General features: G+C 39.0%; 1 protein-coding gene across 2 annotated transcripts; it reads left to right on the top strand.

Annotated features, from left to right (window-relative positions):
* The first annotated feature begins 7,262 nt into the window (after positions 1-7,262).
* LOC147606793 (septum-promoting GTP-binding protein 1-like) lies at positions 7,263-9,714 on the top strand. Of its 2 annotated transcripts, none has more exons than XM_086791243.1 (6): positions 7,263-8,004; positions 8,091-8,214; positions 8,555-8,651; positions 8,736-8,775; positions 8,897-8,980; positions 9,211-9,714. In XM_086791243.1, exons 1-6 carry the CDS (start codon positions 7,633-7,635, stop codon positions 9,439-9,441), a joined length of 948 nt encoding a protein of 315 aa, XP_086647369.1. In that variant the 5' UTR covers positions 7,263-7,632; the 3' UTR covers positions 9,442-9,714. The 2 variants fall into 2 exon arrangements, with proteins under 2 accessions (XP_086647369.1, XP_086647371.1); XM_086791245.1 differs by having other exon boundaries at positions 9,206-9,714.
* Positions 9,715-22,101: the final 12,387 nt, after the last annotated feature.

Raw genomic sequence — 22,101 nt, 5'->3', positions numbered from 1 at the left:
CCAAGGGAGATAGAACTTTTCTAAGGTTGAACCCTAAGAAAAACCATATCCCCTTCTAGTACATGATTAGATTTCTTTGGGCCATCATATGGCTTCTATCTTTCCTCGGCAGCCTTAATATCCTTAGGAATGGACTACATATATGAAAATCCCTCATCAAGGATATGCTTGGACACTACAACCTTAATCATAGGGTCTGACCAATAGGTAGTTGTATTTATAAAGAGATTTGAACGGGGACATCCTAATGTTATGAAATGCTAAGAAAGCATTGTATGTGAACTCTACTAGACGAAAATAGCTCATCGATCTCCGCTGTGGTTCACAGCTATAATAGGCTCTTAATATGTCTTCAATAACATGGTTCACTTGTTCTATCTGTCCACCATTAGTCTCTGGATGGGGCCGTGCTCAGATTTAAAGATATACCAACAACTGCTTCAAAGAAGGCCGTTCAAAATCAAGAAGTAAATTTTGCATCATGATTGCCCACAATCCTCCTAGGGTTAAATGTTTAAGAAATATCTTGGCGATATCCAAAAGAAGGCCATCCAAAATCAGGAAGTAAATTTCACATCACGATCGCCCACAATTCTCCTAGAATTAAATGTTTACGAAAGATCTTCGCAATATCCAAGGTTGTCTGGACCTTCTTTGTTGGGATTAAATGAGTGAACTTGGTTAACCGGTCTACAACCACTAGTATGGAGTCATACCCTGCATTAGCTTCTTCTGAAGGTAACCTTGTAATGACATCCATAATAATCCATTCCTATTTCATTTGCGAAATATCAAGAGGTGGTAACTTTCATGGTATTTTAACTCTTTTAGCCTTAATCTTTTGGCACACCAAGCATGTTAAATTACATCTTTCTGTCTTTATTGCTCTACGATGTCTTGCTATTGTGTACTATCGCGTGCTTCAATCAAAATCTTTTTCTTTAGGTCATCGTCTGTTAGGCAAGAATACATAGGTGGTCATTGAAATATATATGTATATCCATCTTCCAATCTGAATCCCTATACCTTAGTTAATTCTTGAGGAGACTTCTTCCCTTGTAAAAGAAGTGAAACAATTGGTGAAAAGAACTTATCACTTGTACAATGATCACCCCTTATCTGCAGTGAAATTTTCCTTCCTTGGCCTATACTTGATTTTAAAGTCAAATTCCTAGATAATCTTTATCCATATCCTCTGATGCATGTTAAGTTCATCTTGAGTAAATGTCCATTTTAGGCTCTTATGTGATCAGTGATAAATGTGAACCTTTACTTTAGAAGATAGTGTTCCTAGTAGCTCCAAATCGTGGACCTTTACTTTGGAAGATAGTGTTCCTAGAAGATAGTGTTCCTAGTAGCTCCAAATCGTGGAATGCATAATTTCTCTTATGAGATCTTGGCTTTTGAGACTCATATACTTCCTCCTTCCATCTTGCATGAGAACTGCTCCAATAGCAAATCCACTGGCCTTTGTTATAGCTTCAAATGGTTTGCCAAACTCAAATAGCTTTAAGATGGTTCCCCACTGACTTAGGACACTGAATTGGTCACCCATTGGGAAGGGGGGTATGTTAATTGGCGGCATCAACTTCACCACAGACTTGGGTGACATGAGAAAGAAATCACCTATTGGAAAGAGGAGTATGTTAACCACTGTGTAGGTTAACATGGTTTCACTTTGCCATCTTATCTACTCGAACTATCACTTAAGGCTATCATAAGGCACTTTGCTATCTTACCCACTCAAATTTACACTTATTGTTTGTAAGACAATGTTGGAACGTATAAAGTGGCCTTACCTTGAGCTTAATGTCAAATAAGAAAAGTCTAAGGACTTCATGCACATGACTAGAAATAGAGATTGAATCATTTTTAAATTATGGTAAGCTAGTGTGAAGATTAGTCACTTGTATATAAATTATTTTTGACATTAAGCAATACACAGTCACTCCCTTGCAATAGAATACTTGTAAGATCTTCTCTTCTCTAGTCTTGCTTGCTTGTATGTTATTAGATTCATGCATGCTAGTGGGTGCTGATCAGTGCTCACAAAACTCGGTTCGTAGTGTAAATTTCTTGGCCCAAATTAAAAAATATTGGATAATAAAAATTTCACCCTTAAAGCCAAAGGGTTCAATTGATGTGTGAATCTTTATTTTAAGGGTTTGATTTAATATAACCTTAGTTTCTAGGATAACATTTAATATAAACCTAGTTTCTAGGATAATATTTGAAGTTCCTTTATAATAAGGGTGCTAATTTTAAGTTCCTTTAATATAATAATGTAGTGCCCATGATAATGAATCCTCCTCTTTGCTCTGATGAAGCTTCGCAACGGAACCATTCCTTCTCAAGCCATAGAACTTTCCAGGTTTGGGCAAGCCTATGAAAACTGATCGAAAAGAGAGGGGGGATCTCTCCTTGTGAATCGTGGAGAAAAGAAACGATGAGACAGAGAAAGGTTGAGTGGCGGTTGTATGTTCAAAGAGCAATCTAATGCTCAATGCCCTATGGAGGAATGTGGCAAAAGACGTGCATCCGACGGGTTCAGTTTCCAGCCTTCTAGGCCTAGCCAAGAGGTTTAGCCTACCTATTTGATCATCATGTCCTCCAATAGGTTTGGCTCCATTCAGTCTTGTTATAGTTTGTATTTAATTCTATTGTGCCTGATCATGTATGTTTATCCCTCGTTTATATAATTTTTATTTTGTGAAAGAGTCATAGGTATTTGCAATTGGGTCTGTAGCTTTAATGTCATTGGCTTTGTTTGGAGCTTATATAAGCCGGGCTTTGCTCTCATCAATCGATATTCTATTAGCAAGGGTTTTCATTGAGTTGATTGTGGGAGAAATGGTGACATATTGGTTCTTTGCCATGATAATGAAGAGTGTAGGCAAGGCCGCCTTGAACATGGTGGAAGAGGTCCACAGGCAGTTCAACACCATTCCATGGCCTAATGAAGGGTACTACCAAGCCAAATTATGCATCATGTGTGAAGATTTCCCACTGATGCATCCATTAAGGAGGAGATGATCTCCCTCCTTGGGCTCTGGTCACGTTAACTCCTCTCATCGTGGGCATCTTGTTCGGAGTGGAGACTTTATCAGGAGATTTAACGAGTGCATTGGTCTCCGGTGTGTAGGTATGTTTCTTGGAGTGTGGTTGTTTAAAGTATGTCTGAGCTTTGGCTCAATAAATGGTGTGTTTTTTAATATTAAGATTGAGATCTCTACTTCAAACACCGGGGGTGCATGGGACAATGCTAAGGAGTACATCTAGGTGTGTTTTCTCAAATGCCCACTTCTAGTGAAGGTTTTACTTTGCTTTTTCAAAATCATTAAGTGTATCACTAAGGGATTATGGATGTGGGAAAAGTGAAGCAATGGTTTGTGTAGAAATCAATACATTCTCCTTATACACGAGAGAGAGAGAGAGAGAGAGAGAGAGAGAGAGAGAGAGAGAGAGAGATGGGTGACTAGACTTTGTTTAGTTTTAGATAGCTATGCCACCTAAGCAAAGAACCTTGTTTACTTTGCCTCACTTCACACAACAAAGTCCTCCATGTAAACGGTCCAAAAAGAGACGTAGTAGTGCTTAGATACAAGAAGAGAGAATGGGGGAGATAGAAATGGCGACCGTAACTGAATTAGAGAAGGATGTGTAAAAAGAGTAGCATAGGTAGGCTTGGAATGAGGCTTGGATAGCCACTTTTGAGTGGACCTATTTTGGTAGGAACACCGCAAAGATATTTTGCAAGTATTGTCAAAATGACAATTAATGCAAGAGTGGATTTGGAAGGTCTAGATCCATCAACATCCAACATAATGCTCTAATGAAGCATGCAAAGATGCGAGCACATAAGGATGCTAAATATGTACATGAGAAGAATAAACAAACCATTGAAGATGGGATGAATAGGTCAATTGAGGCTCCTAATCAAACAAAATTAAATCTCTTTGCCTCTACCTATCATGTGGGGAAGGATGACTTGTCTTTCAATAAATATCCAGCTGTGTTGTCCCTTTTACAGTTTTGCAAGTATCCTTACACAACCACTTATCTATACCACAATGATAAAGCATGTACAACCTTTGTCTACTACATTAGTGAGGCGCTAATGTAAGAGATGGTGCGAAAGATAAAAACATTAAACTTTTTGAGCCTTCTGATGGATGAGTTGACTGCTATTGGTCTCACTTAACATTTGATAGTGTATGCCTCTTTCATGGAGGATCTTGAGCCTATCACCATTTTCCTAGGCTTGTTGGAGATCCAAGGTGGAACTTCAACTCACTTGTATGACTCGTGCAAGTTCTTCATGCACAACTTGGCCTTGATGTTACAAACATGGTGTGCTTGGGTACTGATGGTGCTTCGGCAATTCTTGGACATGTTAATGGTTTGAGAGCTTGAAGGAAAATAGATAGTCCCTATATGACATCAATTCATTATATTGCACATAGAGCAAGTATATGCTTGGCAAATGTGGTGAAGGGGTCAACTTATGTGCAAGAAATAGACCATGTCATTAATGAAATTGTTGGAACTTTTTCAAGAAGTCCTCAAAAGAGCGGAACTAGAATTTGGTTGTGCTAAATTGCATATGAGTCCCATACATAAAATCAAGTGGCTAAGTATATTGGTGGTTGTTCATAAAGTGTGTGAATCATTGGAGCCTTTACTTGTATTCTATGCAATTTTTAGTTTATTTACAGCATTCATTTCATGGCGGAGATCCTTGGTGATGTTAATCAAAAGTTTTTAAAGCATTTTTGTGGATATTACGGTTGGTCGGGAATATTGAAACAGAAATTAGCTTGATCCGCATGCAATATATTGAATATCCCCATGTGGATGTCAATGCCTTAATATATGATAGTAGATGCTATCATATTATCCCTGACTATGGGCCCTTTTAGAGGGGCAGCTTGCTCTCTTCGTGCATCTATTCATGGCAATGCATATAGGTCTACAAAAATCAAAAGGAATGTTGACGGTAGTGACTTGGACAAAGGGATCACCTTTCAAAAAGAGTTTAGCAACCTAGTGATTCAAAATTTGCTTGACAGGTTTTCCAACAAGGATCTTGTAGGATGCTTCAAGGCATTGACGCCTTGCACCTTTCCCAACTCAAAAATTATGGTGCAATAGAGAATGAGACATTGGCATCATACTATGGTGAAACAAGTTTACAGGGAATGGAGAGGAAATTGGTCCATTGGTTGACAAGGCACAAGTGAAGAAAGACTATCAATATAAGCACCTTATGAGTGGGAGGACTGAAGCTTGCTTGATACTTGGGTGCCAATTGCTAGAAATCCGACAACTTGTGCTTAGTACCCTATGTTGCTTAGATTAGCACATCTTTCCATGCTTCTTCAATGTGCTAGTACTGCAGTGTGTGAAAGAGGATCTAGCATTCAAAATATAATCAAGTCAAAGTTGAGAAATTGACTATAAGAAGCATGGATGCACTCATGAGTGTATCAATTGAAGGACCATCACTTGATGAGTATGACTTTATTACTGCCATCAACATGTGGAGTAGTTCTAAAACTAGTCATCATATATATGGAGAGAATACAAGGTATGTTTGAGTTTGAGTTTTTTTTTTGGTTGTTGTGAAAAATGGAGTATATTGATTCAAAATTGTTTCTTTTAAGTTTATTGAATTAAATGAAGCTAAGGTTGTTGATATGTGCAGGGTGCATGGGATTCAAAGAAGCTAAATCTATTTTGGGTTGTACCGAGTTTTGGTGATCTTATGTAGTCTTGTGAGTGATCAAATATGAATAGCTGAAAATGATACTTTTATTTCTTGTATGAATAATTTGTCATCTCACCTCTTGCTTTTAATTGTAGGATGTCAACATTTGTTAGATCAATTGCTTCAATCTTTGTTCTAACACACTACTTATGATTTTTTTAAAAGGAATTATGGACGGGTGTTACTTACTCAATCTTTCTTTTGGTAAATGGTAATTGATTTTACCTAAGTTGAAGGGCTTATGTTTTTTCAAATTGTCATCATTGTCATGTGCTCCATCTTTAATTGAGGGGCTTTTTTTGTAGGTTGACTCCTTGACTCGAGAGTCGAGTGTGCCTTGTCACACGAAATAGTTTATCGGGACATGGTCATGTTTTATGAGGTTTTCTACAGCAACATGATAAGACAATGAACTTACATTATTGTCACATCAAATCATGATCATGTTGTTAATACTTTCTATGTTACTATTTCTCCAATAATATATTTCGATTACTTCGACTCTATTTCTTGTGAGGTTTGTTGCTAGAATGTTGTTGGGTTTGTACGAAACACCCTCTTATGAGTTTTCACTTGTTTACTCAAAGCTTAGTATTTGTTAGTGCCCTTATAGTATAGGCTAGGTTAAATGCTTCTCTTTTAAAACCTGGATGAAATTGAAACGTGTCTTCATAAAAAAGGTTAAGGATGAATTGGCTCTTTTCTTCCTAGCCAAGATCTTAAAATACCGCAGCTAATCCACTCTTGTTCTTGTCTTGCCCGATCCGCTCTGATGCTCTGGATCTTTTGTGAATGTATTGGAGTTTCCTGTTTTTTGTGAATAATACAAATCATCTCGTTTCGATTTTAAAAAATACCGGCTAATGTTAGAGTCATGCCTTTAATTTACATGGTTAGTATTAAGGTTTTTTTGAGCACTACTTTAGTGTGAAAAGTCTGTAACAAGGTTTTTTTGAGCACTGCTGTAGTGTGAAAAGTCTGTGAGATAGTAGGTGACTTGAGAGGTAGTAAAGGGGTTTAGATTAGGGTAGGCCATATATGGGGTGGTGACCAAACCGCGTATTGGAGCACGCGGGGGCGACTAAATGTAGGCCACATTGCCAATGATAATTGCCTACCTAAATAATGCTAAATCGATGGCAATGGACTCGTGGAGTTGTGTATGGGTGGGTGGCCACCGTGGAGAATAGCATGATGGGGGCCATCGTGAAAATGCGTACAGCGAGGGGCACTCATTAATGCTGTCGATGGTGGCTTGGAACGACGAGAAGAAATTAGATTAGATACTCGGGGTAAACTAAGATGATAGAGTAATTAATACCTTAGATCTTTGATACAGTTTAAAACTTCGCGTGCTCTCGCGTTTCTCTTGTCTAAGTCCCACGCTTTTTAAAAAAGCGCGGAGCATGGGATCTAATTACTAATCGCTTGAAGTGCTTGACTGTATTAATCACTAATCTTCCATCCGAGTGCCTCTTTATTACCCATAATCTTGAGAACGCTTGACGTGCCTGACTATATTAATCACTAATCTTCAATCTTAATGCATCTTTCTTCCTCATTATCTTGTAGAGATTATCTGTTTAATGCGTTTGCCTTTCTCTCTTTGCTTAGACGTTGCTTGCACGCGTTCCTCTTCTTTTCCGGTGATTACTTTGCGTGCTGGCGGAGGCAATCGTGTCGCATAGCCCTCGATCGATCGATCTGCAGATTGACTTTGATTGAAATCTGTGATGGTGCTAGGCTGTTAATCAAAGTGAGTAAGTACGTAGAGATTAGCAAGGTGTCTTGATCAGGCAGGCGAAATGAGCATTATGGGTGTTAATTAGCTCCTTAATGCGCCATTATCGTCGTGATTTTGCGGGATGACGAGTGTGAGAGGGAGGGGGGTGCTGAGGGCGCAGGCGCACTGCTTCAAGAAGGCGTGGAGGCGAGTGGTGAGCGGCGGCCTGCTGGAGCAGGTAATGGTGTCGTTGACGGCGTGCTGTGTAAACACAAGCGAATCCTCAGATAGTGTGGGAGGCGGCCGGGCGGCGGCCGGACCTTACCACCGCCTCAATTCAGCCCCGCCGGCCACGAGTTGCTGCAGTAGTACGTGCAGCAGCAGCCGCCGCCGCCAAATTAAGTGTGATGACGATGCCGTTTTGGGCGTCAACGGCCATGCTAGCGTAGACAACACCGTAGTGCTCAAGGTGAGCATTCTGGGAGACTCGGAGACCGGAAAGACGAGCTTCTTGGTAATCAATGCTCTTCATATTTAGGGCTTATATGTCTAATCACTCATTAATACGATAATTGGACCTAATCTTCAATGACCTTATAGGCTAAATACGTTTGCCCGGAGGAGCTCCGCCCAGAGTTTGTTGAGACCGTGGGCGTCGCCACAGTAGAAAAGGTGCTGCACGTCCGTGATACCGACATTGCCTTCAGCCTTTGGGATCTCGGTGGTAATTCTTCAGTAAGCATCCCCTTAGCTTTAATCGAATGTTTAAGCATCTCCTGAGCTTTAATCGGATGTTTAACTTGAAGAATTCCTAATCATGCCAGTAATGAATCGTAATTATAGTTGCTCGTGTATAAATTAGGGCAAGCTATCGTTTGCATTTCTGGTTAATCATGTCAAAATGGCTCTGAAACTGGACGATTAAAGAGCATGTCACGAACTCTATTTGTGGTTAATCATGCGTAAATGGCTCTGGAACTGGAGGATTTAAAGGGATAATTATCAATGTAGGGGTTCTGTTATCAGTAATTGAATGATATATCTGGTTAATCATGTCCAATCAGGGCACTGGCAATGTGGAAGTATGCTGCCCATGGTGTGCCGGGATGCGGCTGCCATTCTCATAATGTTCGATCTCACGAGAAGGTCTACGCTTAACAGGTACAGGGTTATGCTTCACATTAGTATAACTAAAACAAAAGCACGTGGTTAATGACATTGAATGGCTTAATTGCTTGCATGCAGCGTCAAGGATTGGTTTGTGCAGGCGAGGGAGTGCAACAAGGTACTACAAATAGTTAATCCGACAGTGGCTCTTATTAATCGTCAATATTAATCAAGCTTAAATCTTGAACAACATGTATATTAATAGCTAGACCTAATTGATGAATTATTATGCGAAAAAGTCTGCCATAGCTGTGATAATTGGGACCAAGTATGATCATTTTGTGGAGCTGCCCCGAGACATCCAGCGTGCTATCATGCAACAGGTGAGCTATGGTTGGCTTGATGTATTATAATATGTTATATAAAAGCATATATTACATTTACATAAATGGGGGTTTAATGGTTCTAATTTAAATGGTGGTGTCATGTGTGCTATGGTTGGCTTGATTTATTATAATATGTTATATACAAGCATAAGCATATATTACATTTACATAAATAATAAGGTTTAATGGTTCTAATATTAATGGTGGTGTTATGTATGCTAGGCGAGAGTGTATGCAAGGGCCATGGGGGCTTCACTCTTCTTCTCGAGCGTCACTCACAACATCAACGTGCACAAGGTGTTCAAGGTCATCGTGGCCAAGCTCTTCGACCTCCCTTGCACCATCCCCATCAACCTCAACCTCGGAGAGCCCATCGTCGACTATTGAGTTCAACCCACCTGCATTCACACCTTGGTCACCATGGGCTTTATGAGGAGACCCAATGTGCACACCTCTGAACTCGCCATTGGACAAGCCCATGTTTGATGAACTTGAGCATCATGGGAACAACTCCCTTTTGCCAAAATAGTGAGTTTCTTCACACTTGGTCCCTTTGTCCCACCATGTGATGGGAAATGGCTTATGCACAAGCACATGTTTGAACTTGAGCATAATGGAAAGATAAAATCCTTGTCCTTGTGCCCAAAATCGTGAGGTTGTTCATACACTTGGTTGCACTATTGGGTGGGAAATGAATAATGATCCTTTTAATGGATGATTAAGCAATAGTGATCTTTGTTTTTTTCTTCTCTCCACAGAGAGTGTGCAACGGTTGATCTTGAGTGTGCAATAGCCACCACAAGACTAGCTACAGTTGTTGCAAAGGAGAGAGGAATTGGTTAATTAGCTCAATTTATAAAACATGAAGGTAACTTTGAAGGCCTAAATTGGGTACATCACTTGAATCTTGCCCCTACCATCAATGTTACAAGCGTGCACAATGTGAGATTTGAAATGACCAATATAAGTTGCTATGTTTTGTCCTTGAGGTGGAATATATATATGAGGGCACATCGACAAGCATATCGATAAGGAAGCTCAAGCCTAAAGTTTAGTTTCCTTTAACTAAGAGTTATGTCCTTTAGTTAATGCTATATTTGAATGGAAAATATTTTGTGGATGTTTTTATTTGGTTTTTTGGCATGATTAGCAAAGAATTGATTTGTGGCATGGTTTGGAAAGAATGTATCAACTTGCTTAAAACCTGTTATGAAAAATATTTAGTATTAAATTGCTTTTAGTTTCTATATGTAGTGGATGCTATTGGATTTATAAGAAAGGTCTCTAACTTCCCAAGAAACTTGGATGTCATATTTATGTCTTATGTATTTAGAAAATACTTAAGTGGTGGATAAGTATAGTCAGTCATGTGATCCATGTAAGAATGAGGAATGTCAATACTCACATTATATTGCATGGACTATAAAACAATTAAACATGTAACCTAAAGCAAGTAAGGACTAAGAATGGGATCGACAAAAAAAAGAGAATGTAGTTTGTGCCATTTAGAACAATTTATCATGCAAGTAAAGCATGGTCTTTTTGCTAGAAACTACTCTTTGAATGTTTATTCTTATTCAATTTCTTTTTAGATCGTGAGATTATAACGATTTGTATTATTAGTTCTTTTGAAAATTTCTTATATCTTTACAATGCATTGCAAGGATCCTTCATTGTTTAAATGTGTCGTAAATATTTCTCTTTATCATGAAAATTTTGGGATTTGTTTATCATAATAATGTCAAGTCTTACCAAGCCTCACTTAGCATGATAGCTACATAATCATTGACTTTACCTTGTTTATATGCATAATCATGGTTTTAGTCTACAACCACAATTTTTGAGGCATAGCTTAAAGAAGAGCCGTTTTTTGTATCCATGTTTATAAGTTATTTTCTTAATGATTATGGAGGAATCAATCTTGATGAAGTCATTAAACATGAAACTTCTATACTTGAATTTAACAAACAATGTTGATCATGGCATGCAACTTTGTATTGACATTTAGTCATCTCTACCTTGCTTGATTTTATCATGGTTGTAGGAATGTTTTATGCCTTTGAGGGATATGCGGAACCCACTTTTGATTCTTATTTTGGCTTTTGTCAGCCTTGGTTGTTCTTAGGTTTTGTTCTTGAATCTCTTCTTAGGGGAGGTTTTCATGCTCTCTCTCTATCTCTCTCATCTCTTTAAAAAAACAAGAATTAAGGTTTTGGGGGTGGTGTGGCACCATGGGCCGCACATGTAACCCATTTTTTTAGTGATGACATGGTACGCGCTGCCACATGGCACTGTGGGCCTATGTTGCCATGTGGCATATATAACCCTTCTTTTTCAAGTTTTTTTTGGTGATGATGTGGCACTCAATGCCACATGGCATTTTGGGCTTGTGTTGCCATGTGGCACATGAAGCCCTTCTTTTTCAAGGTTTTTTTGGGTGATGATGTGGCAGCATAGGCAAAATATGTTCAAGTCAAGAGCTTACCTTAGCCTTGTTGAAGCATGCGTTGTTGGTCCTTACCTTTGAGCCGTAAATATAACTTCTAGATGTGGGTGCACTAGCTTGTCATTTGTCGCATCCTCAGTCTTTTGTCACACACCAGAATGCTCCTTTGCTAATGTAGTGACGTCAGAATAGTCCTTTTCACCTATATAGAGGCAAATCAAGATTCATCTTTGTGGTGATTCTCTCACAAAAGGTGGGGGAGAGGGAAACCTACGAGCAAACCTATTCCAGCTAGCATCTATCTAGCATCTATCTAGCACACATGAATTCAATAGCATACAAGTAAGAAACAATAGCAAAGAGAAGAGGTCACAAGTATTCTATTACAAGGGAATGATTGTGTATTTCCTAGTGGCAAAAATAGCTTATATACAAGTGAGTAGCTTTCACACTGCTGAACAAAATTAAAAATGGTCATGCTGACCAAACTTAAAAATGGCCAACCACTATTACTAGTCTTAAGCAACTATGTACATGAAGTACTTAGACTTTCTCTATTTAGTATTAAGCTTAAGGTATGGCCGCTTTATATGTTCCAGTGTCATCGTTACAAAAGATAAGTGTCCATTCGATTGGGTAAGATGGCAAAACACTTTATGCTAAGTTGGGCTGATAAAACCATGTTAACTTACAAAGTGGCTATAATATAATGTTAATCGTTCCATAGGTTAACATGGTTTCACTCGCATGACGTATCATAAGGCACTTTACTATCTTATTAGCTTGAATGAGCATCTATGTTTTGAAAGATATCGCTAAAACATATCAAATGACCTTACCTTGACCCTAATATCAAACATTGGAAGTCTAAAGGCTTCGTGTACACACTTGCTTAAGACTAGTAGTAGTGGCCGAACCATTTTTAAGTTTGGCCAACTTTGTGTGAAAAGTTATCACTTGTATAGAAGTTATTTTTTAACACTAAGCAATACACATTGATTTCTTTGCAATATGTTGAGATATCAAGCTCAACTAGTGTGGATATGGATGGCATGTTAGGATGATAGCTATATTTAAGCCACTAGCATGGTTGTTGAGATTATGCATGATATATGCCATTAAATTGGTTTACAGTCTGTGTGATAACCACTGGTTTACTAGAGTTATGGCATTGTTATAGTGCCAAACTCATGTAATTATGTTTACACTATGGATCAACCTTTGTATATTTTAGTAGGGGAGTGGTTTTTCTTATAGTATGTACTCTTATATTTATGTTTTAGTTGTAGAGAAGAAAATTTAGCCATTCGTCTCTCTTGTGTGCTTGTCTACTCTTGTGTGTGTGTTTTCTTAGAAGAAGCTCAAGCTCATCCTCTCCCCCACATTCTTCTTATGGTTTTAGAGCATTGGTTTATGTGAAGAGCTCAAGAGATAAGCAAAGGAAGTGGAACATGGGTAAGGGTAACACCATCTATTCTCCTTTAATTTGGAATTTGGAAGCAAATCTTTATAGATAGTTTCTAGTCAAGAGCAATAGGCAGGTGCAATAGTAAGATGCATTTTGCATTGTCAAATCTTGAGCCATCCATGTGGTGAAGCAGAAGGGCATCAAATTGGCTATCCTTGGGTGATTTTAGAATTTAAATTTGATGCGATTTTTAGGCCCTATTTTAGCTCTACAAGTTTTTTGCAGGCACTCTATGAAAGTGTCATTTTTGGGCTCTATAAGTTTTTTGCAACCACTCTATGTGAAAGTGTCAATTTTGACTGTGTATGTCCAAATTTTTTTTCGGTGCATAGTTACGATAGAAATTTGGTTGCAAGACATTCTATGAAGATAATTTGCAGGGTATGTTTATGTGATTGGTTCATATACAATTGTAGTATAACATGAGATTTACCTTAGAGACTATAAGTTTATGAAATGAGTAGAAGTTTTACAAGAAATAGTATTTGATAAGTTGTTATAATATAAGAGATTACATGTTTACTAAATGAGTAGAAGTTTTTACAAGAAGTACTATTTGATAAGCTATTATAGGTAATCATGTTTGGCAGTATATCCTAGATTGTGAGCAAGAAGTTCGATAAGAATAACTTCCAAGCATGGAAGTTCAATATGAGAAACTTTCTCATGGAAAAAGGATATTACAAGTTTATTTTATGTCTCAAGGAGCTTATGGAACAAAATGTCACTCCTCACAAAATAGGCACAATGCTTTAAGGCTTGGCATGAGAAAGCCATCAAAGTGATGTATTGGTTGTCTATTAACATGTCTGCATTATGATCGGCCATATATACATGATGAAATGATATGTAAGGATGTATGGGATACCTTGGTTAAGTTGTATAGCACGTGTGAAGGCAAGAAAGATGTAGTTGAAGAAAGATCTCCATAATGTGTAGAGGAATAAGATGAATATCAATAGTTACTCATTGAAAGTGAAAGGGCTTTGGAAAGACCAAATATACCACACTCACTAGCACAAAGCTAACCAAATGAGTACTCACCTTTCATGTGTCGTTGGGAAGTTGGTAGCTTACTTGCCATGTCGTAGAAGAGGCAACCACACAAATGCAAGCTAGCACTTGGAAGACTCGCCTCCTGCTGTCACCATGAGAGTTGTCTATGTAGAGCTTAGGACTACCCATTGTTGTTTTTCGTGCTCCGCCATGCAAGACAATAGGTCACTCCCACTCTCTCACTAGCAAGACATGACAAGACCAAGAGGGCAAGAGGAAAAGACTCTCACACACTCACTCTTACATAAGCACTACCACAAGAGAGCAAGAAGATAGGGTAAAGAGATAGAGCACAATGAGAAAGAGCACACTCTCAATCCACACACAAGGGAATGTCCCTTTTTCATTAGTTAAAGTCACTTACTGACCACGGGTATTAACACTGACTAAAGTTGGGTGCCCAAAACTTAAAAAGTGAACTAATGAGAAGTAACTAGAGATCTTTCATGAGGTGCATAGGATGATGGTGTTTATACAAGCCATGCCATCCCCATTGAGTACAACATGAAGTGCAAATGCGAGATTAGGGTGTGTTACACGCATCTAAAGTCCCGCTTTGGGCAGACATTGCATGGTTTGGGTAACCAATTGATAGTTCTTTATGTCCATGGCCACCACTTCTTGACTGTAAACATCCAAACCTTTTTCTTAGCTCTTCCACAAGGTGGATGTGTCTTCTTAGCTCATTGTTGATGATGACTTCTCCATTATGCATTGTGTACAAGGTCTTGACAAGATTTTTTTTGGTGGTGCCCGTTAACTTTGGGTTAACATTCCCCTGTCCTGGGTCTAGGTCCATCCTCGGCCTAGGGAAAAACTGGTTGTGGTGCGAGCCAAAGAGGAAAGTGATTTGAGAGGTTCTTGGTGGTGAAGTTGCAAGACATGTCGTATGGCAAGGCTAGTTGGTGGTGTTTGATTGGAGAGTCGATGCTGAGGGTATATATGTTGGTGCAAATGTATGCGCATGGGAAAATACAAATAAGAGTGCATAATACATGTGCTTGAATGTTGCAAGCACCTACTTGCTTATATGCTTTATATGTTGTGCAAGAAAGAGTTGATGGGAAGGGTTGTTGATATGTCAACGAGGATTGAGAAGTTGGCCAATGTGCATAGTGCATGGGTGTTAGCCAGATATATATATATTCTTCATCTTTCTCCCAAAATAATGAGGTGCCCGTTATGCATGTTCATGTGTGAGACAAGAGTCTTTGACTTAGACTCTTATGCGTGTCTCTCCAGCACCTGTGACTTTGACTTAGACTCTTATGCGTGTCTCTCCAGCACCCGTGACTTGACTTAGACTCTTATGCATGTCTCTCCACCACACGTGACGACATAGACTCACATGAAGTGAGATAATGGGAATCATAGCTCTAGTCTTGTGAACTCGGTGAATTTGGTTGTGGTAGGAAAGTTTTTGGATTGTTGTTTGTCGATGATAGGCAGGTGCTAGGGTTCTCTAAAATTGTGTTTGGATCATATCTTCAAAAGTGACACGATAGTGTCCGGGAAGGTACTACTGCAAATGATAGTAGTAAAAGGTGACGTTATCCATGTCGATCATTGAGATAAAAAATGAAGTGAGAGTTTCCCCATGCGGTGGGTGATGAGAAGGATGGAGAAGCTAAGAAAGCACTTGGCTACAACAAAATCCGGATTTGGGATATCCTTTCATAGAAGAAGCAGTGACAAGATGTAGGCACAAGAATCTCTGAGATGGCTGGTGGGCTAGCTGGAAGCAAGGGAAATTGTAAAGCTGGTTGGGATATTGCTTTTATAGATTGTAGAACTCCAAAGTAGACTATCTTCTTTCATGTGGCATATAATTTGGTTCAATTCTACAGGAAACAGATGCAGCGGCATATAAATCTGAGTAATGTGGTTTGGTTAACCACTTGTTCTTCCATTCTGGTTGTTTTTTTTCCCCATACTACCCTTTTGTTTCAACCATTCTGTCTTGCTTGATGATTTTATACCCTCCTCCATCCTTTGGGTGGTGTTCTCTTCTCCATCTTCTATAGCATCTATGACTAATGAAAGTTACCATCCGTATCTCCAAGAGATTTGCCAAATGAGGATTGGAGAGATTGGCATCATGTTCTACTGTATGCTTACTTAGGCATGCTGCATAAGCCAAGAGAATTCTTTGAACATTGTCCTTTGGGAGGATTGGTTTGCTTAGAAGATCATAAGGAATAATCTGTCATAATATTGTGTACAGAAGATCTGGCCTTGTGTGGATTTCTCCTTTGGTTATGAATTTGTATTCCCATGACTCAATGTTATCAAAGATATCTACAGTACTGTGTCGAAGCACTTCTTTGCATTTGCAACATATGGCTTTATGTCTTGCGGAACATCAAGAGTTTCCATCCAAGGATCCTCATCAATTTCATCATCTTCTTCTAGGCATGCTTCATCATCCTGTAGCTTGTGCTATGGACCCTCTGCTTCCTTATCCACTAGTCTTCTTTCCAACTCACTTTCCACTAACAATTCATCTAGCAGCATAGGTAATGGTGGCAGAACATCAAGAGTTTTCGTCCAAGCATCCTCATCAATTGCATCATCTTCTTCTGGGCATGTTTCATCATCCTGTAGCTTGTGTTATAGATCCTCTGCTTCCTTATCCACTAGTCTTTGAAAACGGGAGAGGTAAGAGTGATGAGGATAAGTCAATTAGTGTAACTTGCTTGCTGATTCTGTCAAGTTCCACCCTTGCGGCCATTCATGTGCCTGTCTCGCAAAATATAAGTTTTCCACTGCACCTTTTCTTCCTTTGGGACTTGTGGGTAATTGACATGGTTATCACAGAAGTGTCCTCGTGAGCCACAACACAACTTTATATTAGATGGAGAAGATGTTGTGTAATAATGCAGTGAAGCTTTAAAATGCCCAATGATGGATCCAACGGTGAATCCTCTGAGTCAAGATAATAATATGTAGCTTGTGCTTCTGAGATTCATGAAGTCCACATCCATGCTAAGTTTTTCTACATTTTTCTTGCTTATACTCCACATCTTTCTTCAATGCATGAGGCACAGTGAGTTTGTGCATCTCTTCATCATTTGGGAGTACACTTGACTTCCTAAGCCATAAAGTCCATGCCCAAAAATTGAAAACTATCGGATGTAGATCAAGAGTTGCCACCAAGTCTTGTGGATTTTCCAATAATATATCGTCATGTAGTACTCCCATCACTAAGGTCGGGTGAGCATACCAAGCTAGCGCCTGGGTTAGCCATGCAAGTTGATGGAATGTAACTGTATTCTAGAGATCAATCTTTATTAGATGAGTGAGAGTTGTAGAGCTGAGATCATCATCATCCACCATGAGGTGATTGGCAAACGGGGGCTAGAGTTCAATTCAGGAAGAGGAGCAGCATGATCTCTAATTGTAATTTTGCAGGCCACCCTTGCTTGAGTTCCCTGTTTCCTTGTTCCAATGAGCCATAGGTTTCCTTGGTTTTTTCCCTGTCCTCTATTAAGTGGGTTATAGAGTCTTACATTTTCTATTGTTCTTTGAGAGATCTATCTTCCAACTCCTTATACTTTGCCTTTGTTTTGTTGAGTGATATTTTAGTTTCGTCTATCACCTTTGTGATTTTTGCTAAGTACTTTTCTTTGTCCTCTAATATCTTTTGAGTTCCATTAGTTCATCTTTCAATTATTTCTTTTCAATTCCCATGCAAAGAAGCAAATTATCTTGATTTGTGAGTTACTTTTTAAGTAATTCCTTCTTGTGTTTGTGATCTTGTGTTATGGTATCTACCTTTTGCTTGAGGTGAGTGGACATTCTCTCCATTTTAGTTGCTTTATCAGCTTCTCATTCTAGAGTGGTTGTTTTGTTGTTGGCCTCCTAGAGCTTTTGAATCAATCCATCATTTTGTTTTTGCAAATATGCCACCTTTCCCATGGATCCTTGAATGTGATATTGGAGCTTAGAAAGGCTATGCCTCATCAAGGCATATGAAAATGCCACACTTTCCTCCACTAGTAGAGTAAGTTATGTGGTTTTGGAGTGGAGGTGGATTCATTCACCAAAAAGATTTTTCCTTAGTTGGGAAAGAGATACCTTATGAGGTAGGGGTGATTACAATTTGTGGAACTTAAGGATAGGCATGTCCAATTGAAGTTCTTGCTCGGTAGAGTTGAATCTAGGCCACCTTCTTTTTCGGACGTAGGATTCCATGGTGGGAGCCATGGTGGGATATGGATTTGCAGAAAAGGTGAGTGGTGTGGAATTAGTGGTAGTAGATGTGGGTATTGGTGTGGAAAATGTGGGTGGGGATTTTGGAGAAGAAGGTGGTGTGAGGTTGATAATAGGGGTTGAAGAGCTACCCAAGACGGTCTCCAGTACCAAGTTTAGATCCACATTTTGTTGATGTGCTACATCAAGGAGAGAGATTGCTCTGATTAATAGGGTGTTGAGGATGTAGGGATTCTGAATGACCTGCCTATGGTTTTTCGTGTAAGATTCAATCTCCTTGCTTATGATTTGTGCCCAATCATCAAATTTTCCATTTAAAATAACCCAAAAGAGATTTTTAGGGATCCTGTTTTGCCTTTTAATCCTTGTACTTGGATGAGGAGGGAGATGGCTCTATAGTTGACATGGAGTCTATTATTAGCAATGGCAAATCCATACGCTCGAGGGTTAGGTAGTGGATCTATACCATTGGGAGTCGACATGTGTAGGAGATGGGGATGTGGTATGTGTGATTTTGCCATTGAACCATAGAGACCCCAGTGGCTTGAGATAGACAATGCACAATGAGCTCGCATGGAAGTCATTTCCCAAAATGTGCGCCATGATCCATAGACCTAGATCCTTTCATTTGGTTTGCACAAAGGGTTCTTTAAGCACCAAGTAGCACTCTAGAGAGCCATATTTCAAATTATACACAATTCCATACTATTTTTTTAAAAGAGAAGCCCACAGCCATCATCTCCGTCAATCACCAAGATGGTCTTCTTTTATGAAGATCTAAAGATTCCCCTTGAGGATTCCTCCCTCGCAAGCGTGTGGAACTTGTAGCCATCTACAATAGTTTAGTTAATTACTGTGTGATTAGCTGAATTGAACCTAAAACATGTTATTTATTTGAGGGATGTTGCAATGTGAGCATAAGTTTAATAAGATGTATTGAAATTCTTATCAACAAGGGTCCTTTAAAGGTGTAGGTTGTAGAGATATCTTTGTCTAGATTTGGTGACACTTACCGATTTTAGCGATAGGTTGACTATGTTGATCCAGGCAGATGAAAGTCATGGACACCTTTGTGCAAAGTTGTTGTGGTGGCATGTATTCAGTTGCCAAAGGCCAGGACAGTGGAATCCAGACATGGTGATTTCCCTAGTAGTATCCTTGGGCTCTTAAGATGCTCTTTGGGACCCAGATTTGTCATAATTTTCTTTATGTCTAGATTGTATGTATAGGTAATGTACATCTATTTTTAAGGTTTTTATTGTCATGATTTGTGCATGTGCGTTGTGTTTTTTTGTGAGTTTGTTGAGGTTGCAGACAACGATGGTGGCCATGTGTTGGAGATTTAGGTATCCAGATGTTTACGACAGTTGGGGGATATTCTTGGGCTTCCAAAATTTGTTTGGGTAGCCATCATTGAGAGGCTTGGGCTTGTGGTTGTTTGATTGGTTGTCTCCATTTTTGTTGGTTGGGGTTTTGAATGTTGGGCCGTTCAATAGAATTAACCTCTGTGATTAGAGGAACAAGTACAAGAATTGACTCAGTTAGTACCTATGTCCCCTTATCGTGGGCTATAATAAGAGATGTGTACCAAGGTAATGCAAGGAGAGAGTTTTCATCAAGCAAGTTAATTGTTTTATATTTGTAAGAAGACCATAGATTTGTTGATTAGAAATTTTTAAAGTTACTATCCTCGTGTCCCAGTCAATGGTACATCTATGATGTCCCATCCAATTTTGCTCCAACAACACTTCCTTGGATAGTGTTGAAAGAGGTGTAACAAAGAATTTTCCTTCAATAAGTATGTTGGCGATTAAAAATACCATTTTGCACATGCCAACACAATCTACTAAGCAATTTCCCACAGCATGAACTTGAGCAGTTGTAGGAGTTATTTTGGGTTTGCCCAAAGACATCCATAATTCTTAGGACATAAGATTGTGAGTTGTGCGACAATCAAGTAATCCTAATTTTGTGAGGGATGTGTGGCTCATGGTCATGTGTAACCATAGCCTAGCAGGCTTTTCTTCCCACTCTTCCTCATCTTCAATTCCCACAACTTATGCCATGTTGACTTGTAACACTTGGTGTTTGCATTTGATTTTTTCTTCATGTTCTTTAACTTCTTTGATAGCTTGTTTTTGCATTTCTCTTTTAGTTTTAGCCATTCCTGGGTGACATGAATGCTTTTCAATTGTTCCTTCGTGAATGGTCCATAATATTGATGTAGTTTGCTGCCCATTGATGAAGGTCTATATCTAACGTTTCCAATTGAACCGCACCACTTTTTGAGAATTCAAGAATTCTATAAGGTCCTAAGCCTTGAAGCTTAAGTTTCATCTTTTCCTTCTTGATGTTATACATCAACACCAAGTCACCCATGTGGAATGTACGCTTTTTGATATTGGAAACATTTTTGTCGGCATTTCTCTATCCACATTCCAATCCCCACATATAGTCATGCTTCATCTAACTTCTCCAATTCAACCAATTCTTTTGAAAGGTCATGAGCTACACGGTTTGCATCTTTTTCTGCTCGTAGGAGGGTGGGGATGAACAATTCAATTGGAGTTATAGCATCGAGACCATATAATAAGTAAAAAGGTGTCATGCCAGTAGTTTTCTTGTAAGCTATTCGATAAACCCAAAGAGTAGTAGAAAGTTTAAGTTCCTTGTCTGAGCGCAATGCCTCTACAGTCTTAGTCAAGATCAAACAAAGGACCTTATTGGCACTTTCAGCTTGCCCATTTGCTTGTGGATAATAAGGTGATGATTTCCTATGGATCACCATGAACTCATCCAACAAGAATGTCATTAGCTGATTTATGAAATGGGTTTCTCTATCACTTATACTTTCTAAGGGACATCCAAAGCGTGTGATAACTTTTTTTACAAGAACTTGACAGATGACCTAGCATCAGCTCACACGGTAGCTCTAGCTTCTACCCATTTGGTGATGAGAAAACGTGGTGCTTATGATAGATCAAGTGTGTGGAGGAGAGGGACTCACAAAATACAAGAATAATATCTTGCTTATTAAGTTGCTTATACATACAACTAGGCTTTGCTCTCATGCAAAATACCTCATGGCCTCACCTTTAAATAGGTGAACAAGTGGACCTCAAGTCCATTCACACTCACACCCTTCTCTCACCCTTCTACATAACCTTAGTCTCTTAATACCCTCCCTCAATACCAACTATGAAAGGATGGAATATGTGGTATTGGACATAAGATGCCTTTATAACATTAGGTGTACAAGGCTTGGAATATAGGTGTGATTATCTAGGATTTACAAATGTGTTCCTAGAACCTTAGAGGCTATTACATTGATGCCATCTAAGTCTTTATTTGTTTGTCGATGAAGATGTACACCTCAATGATGGTGCACCCCACTCTTTGTGTTTGCTTGGCTTCTTGTAGATGACATGCTTAAGAGATACATGCCATTGCTTCCACCATATGCTTTCCATCTTGACCATTCTCACACAATGACCATTGCTTAAGTGGTTTGCTTTTAGATGGTCCTCCAACATGCTTTATGCTTCCTTGAATACCATATCTCCTCCATGGGTAATGAGGTAGATTTAAATGGGGAAGGGAATGGGAGGGTCTTACCACTTGCCTTATGCATTGGTCAAGGGCAGTGTCTACTCCACAATTACAATAGCTTTTATGCATGTTAGTTAAATGATACCCTTTAGGGTTTGAAGTTACAAGCTTAATGAGTAATTGGTTGAGGTAAATACTCAAACAAATAAGGATTATCATCTTTGGCTCAAGAAGGAGAGGACATGGCTCATAATGTTGCCAATGCCTCTTACAAAAGTAATGCCAAAAGATGCTTAAAATCATGACAACCAACAAGGTAGAGCATTTAGGGATTCTATGCTCAACCTTACAACTCATCTTATACGATGAAAAATCAGAATATGCAGT

Source organism: Cibotium barometz, chromosome 56, assembly GCF_041138505.1.
Source record: "Cibotium barometz isolate CiBa-2024 chromosome 56, ASM4113850v1, whole genome shotgun sequence".
In the NCBI taxonomy this organism is placed as follows: Eukaryota; Viridiplantae; Streptophyta; class Polypodiopsida; order Cyatheales; family Cibotiaceae; genus Cibotium; species Cibotium barometz.
This window is presented reverse-complemented; position numbering and strand designations above follow the sequence as displayed.